The 2242-nt window shown below is 39.9% G+C and overlaps 1 protein-coding gene across 3 annotated transcripts; it reads right to left on the reverse strand.

The window, feature by feature from the left end:
- Positions 1–8: 8 nt before the first annotated feature.
- Positions 9–1683, reverse strand: LOC106321627 (serine/threonine-protein kinase EDR1-like). Of its 3 annotated transcripts, none has more exons than XR_001266114.1 (4): positions 1048–1683; positions 811–932; positions 631–732; positions 9–542 (listed from the first exon to the last, which is right to left on the reverse strand). XR_001266114.1 is itself a non-coding variant. In XM_013759870.1 (4 exons), the coding sequence occupies exons 1-4, from the start codon at positions 1304–1306 to the stop codon at positions 637–639; spliced, it is 327 nt and encodes a 108-aa protein (XP_013615324.1). In that variant the 5' UTR covers positions 1307–1683; the 3' UTR covers positions 9–636. The 3 variants fall into 3 exon arrangements, 1 of the variants encoding a protein (XP_013615324.1); XR_001266113.1 differs by having other exon boundaries at positions 802–932; XM_013759870.1 differs by having other exon boundaries at positions 9–732; positions 802–932; positions 1048–1097; positions 1257–1683.
- Between the last annotated feature and the right edge of the window lie 559 nt (positions 1684–2242).

The raw sequence follows: 2242 nt of genomic DNA on the forward strand, positions 1-2242 counted from the left end.
GAAAAGAAGCGAAGGAGCGACTGTAGGAATGAGTAAACAAAAAAAAATAAGAGAGAGAGAAAGTGACATTGTTGTTCATCCTTCGACTTCGGTGAGTTTCTTCTTTCATCCCCATGGAATTCGCGCCAATTCGTGGACCCTAATCACTCACTTTCTCTAGCACTCCACGTACACTCTCTCCTTCGAGAGTATCTATTTACTCTATCTACCCCCAAGTCTCTCAATATATCATTTTCGTCCCATAATCACTAATTGTGATTTATATGATCCAAAATTAGAAGAACAATACAAACCAATATCCACTGGATATCAGTTTTCTGTATGGGTTAAAATAGGCACTATGATTAGGAACACAAGTTGATATGGATAAGAAAAAATAGTGGTAAACAAACAATACTATTAAATTTTATAATCGAACCGTATATTGGAATGATGATACTGATGGAAAAGCTTTGGCCTCAGAGCGATAAGCGTCCATTGTGGGAAACAGAGGAGCCCAAGTTAAAAACCCAATAATATTAAGCACAGCATGGCGGCTTTTCCTATAACAAATACACCAAAACATATAGAGATTGATTTCATCTACATTCCTCAAATCTTAGACTTATGAAGCATGGTAGTATGATTAACCGTCTTTCATATATTCACAGTTGGAAACTCTTGTGGTGAAGGAAGCACGAGCTGGTTCAGGACTTCCGTCAGTGAGCAAAGGAGGGCCACAGATTCGAATCTCTGTCCAAACACAAAACACAAATAAGAGTATATTTGTCACCTCTTTGCAGATTATGTTGAGTGTTTTACACGAGTTACGTTTGCCAACATTCCCAAGATGATTCTTCCCTCCTTTGGGATCTCAAGCCTGCGATTCTGGAAACCAACTGCTCCTACTACTTGCATCGGGTTCATTCCTCGCCAAGGCAATCTCAATGTTGCTAGTTCCAATAGAATCACCCCGAAAGTGCGGAAAAGCAGCCACAAACTCTTATTTTGTTCTCCTTAGTAAAGAGTAAAACTTTTGTAGTAGAGGTGAAGGTGTAAGCTACTCACTTTCCATTTGAAGGCTCATTGCGTAAAACTTCTGGAGCCATCCACTCGGGCTAACAAAATTCACAGCAAAAAGGCTTTCGCTCACATAATGATTTCATTTAAAATCAGTCCATCAGTCAAGAAGTTCATAACTAGCCAGACACAAGGAAAAGGAAATGGGATTAAAAGAAAAGACACTAAATCCAGAAAGAGAGGGTTCAAGAAATTGCCTTGAAAAGCAGAGCACGATGCCTGGAGAGGCCAAGAGCCAAGAGGGCATATACAAGTGTTCACTGCTGCCTTGAACTCATTTCTTTTTTTCAGTCCACCTTGTCAATACTCAATCTTCCGCAGATCCCCCCACCCATATGCCCTGTGACAAGCTCAGCCAGCCTCTGTAACATCACCTTCCGCGGATCGTCACTGGACTGAGAATTCGACTGCACTTTTGGTATTCCTCGTCCGAGGAGGATATGTAATCCGAACGATTCGTAACAGAAATTGGAGCGGGAGAGGTCATCGAAGAAGTGCTCTCCGCGACGGAAGAAGGGGCTTGCTTGCTTCATCGCCCCCCCTTAGATTCTTCGTGGTGGGAGAGTGAAGAGAAACAACGACGGAAACTTTGCCGGCGAGGAGGAAAACGAGAGAGGTACTAAGGTTGCTCGATTTACGACTATGCCACTGTGTTTAATGAAGATGTGACACGTCACCAACGGCCCCACAGGCGGGAAACTTTTACAAGTTTTTTTTTAGCAAAGTCCCTGAGTTCTAAATTTTATTACAAAGAAGCCAGTAAGTATTTGATAGAAGCGATTGACCCAGATAATGCAATGCTAAAGTACCAAGAAATTAAATTGAGATGTATCATGTATTTCCAACTCGAAATCAATTGTTAATTACTAAACTACACAACAACCAAAGCTACCAACATTCGCTTATGTAACAAGATTTCGATCTACTTACTAAAAATCTAGTCCGAAAAGAAAGAACAAACACTAATATAACTACAATTCGATCTCAAAGTTCTGGCTCTCTCAAAGTTCAGCCAACTGTCATTCAGTGTAACAGTTTCTTTTTATTACCAGGTAGAATCATGAAAAGTAACTGTTTATTAAGATTAATATATTAGTAATCAAAATACTGTGAAAGAAAATGAAGCACCGTATCTATATAATAATGCACTGATATTTTAGTAAGTCAAGTCATCAAAGAAAAC

Source organism: Brassica oleracea, unplaced genomic scaffold (genome assembly GCF_000695525.1).
Source record: "Brassica oleracea var. oleracea cultivar TO1000 unplaced genomic scaffold, BOL UnpScaffold02212, whole genome shotgun sequence".
Taxonomy (NCBI): Eukaryota; Viridiplantae; Streptophyta; class Magnoliopsida; order Brassicales; family Brassicaceae; genus Brassica; species Brassica oleracea.

Coding starts and splice junctions, on each gene's coding strand:
- LOC106321627 (XM_013759870.1), bottom strand. CDS start 1,306: ATGCCCTCTTGGCTCTTGGCCTCTCCAGGCATCGTGCTCTGCTTTTCA. Junction 933..1,047: donor AATGAGCCTTCAAATGGAAA/GTGAGTAGCTTA, acceptor TATTGGAACTAG/CAACATTGAGATTGCCTTGG. Junction 733..801: donor TGTTGGCAAACGTAACTCGT/GTAAAACACTCA, acceptor GTGTTTGGACAG/AGATTCGAATCTGTGGCCCT.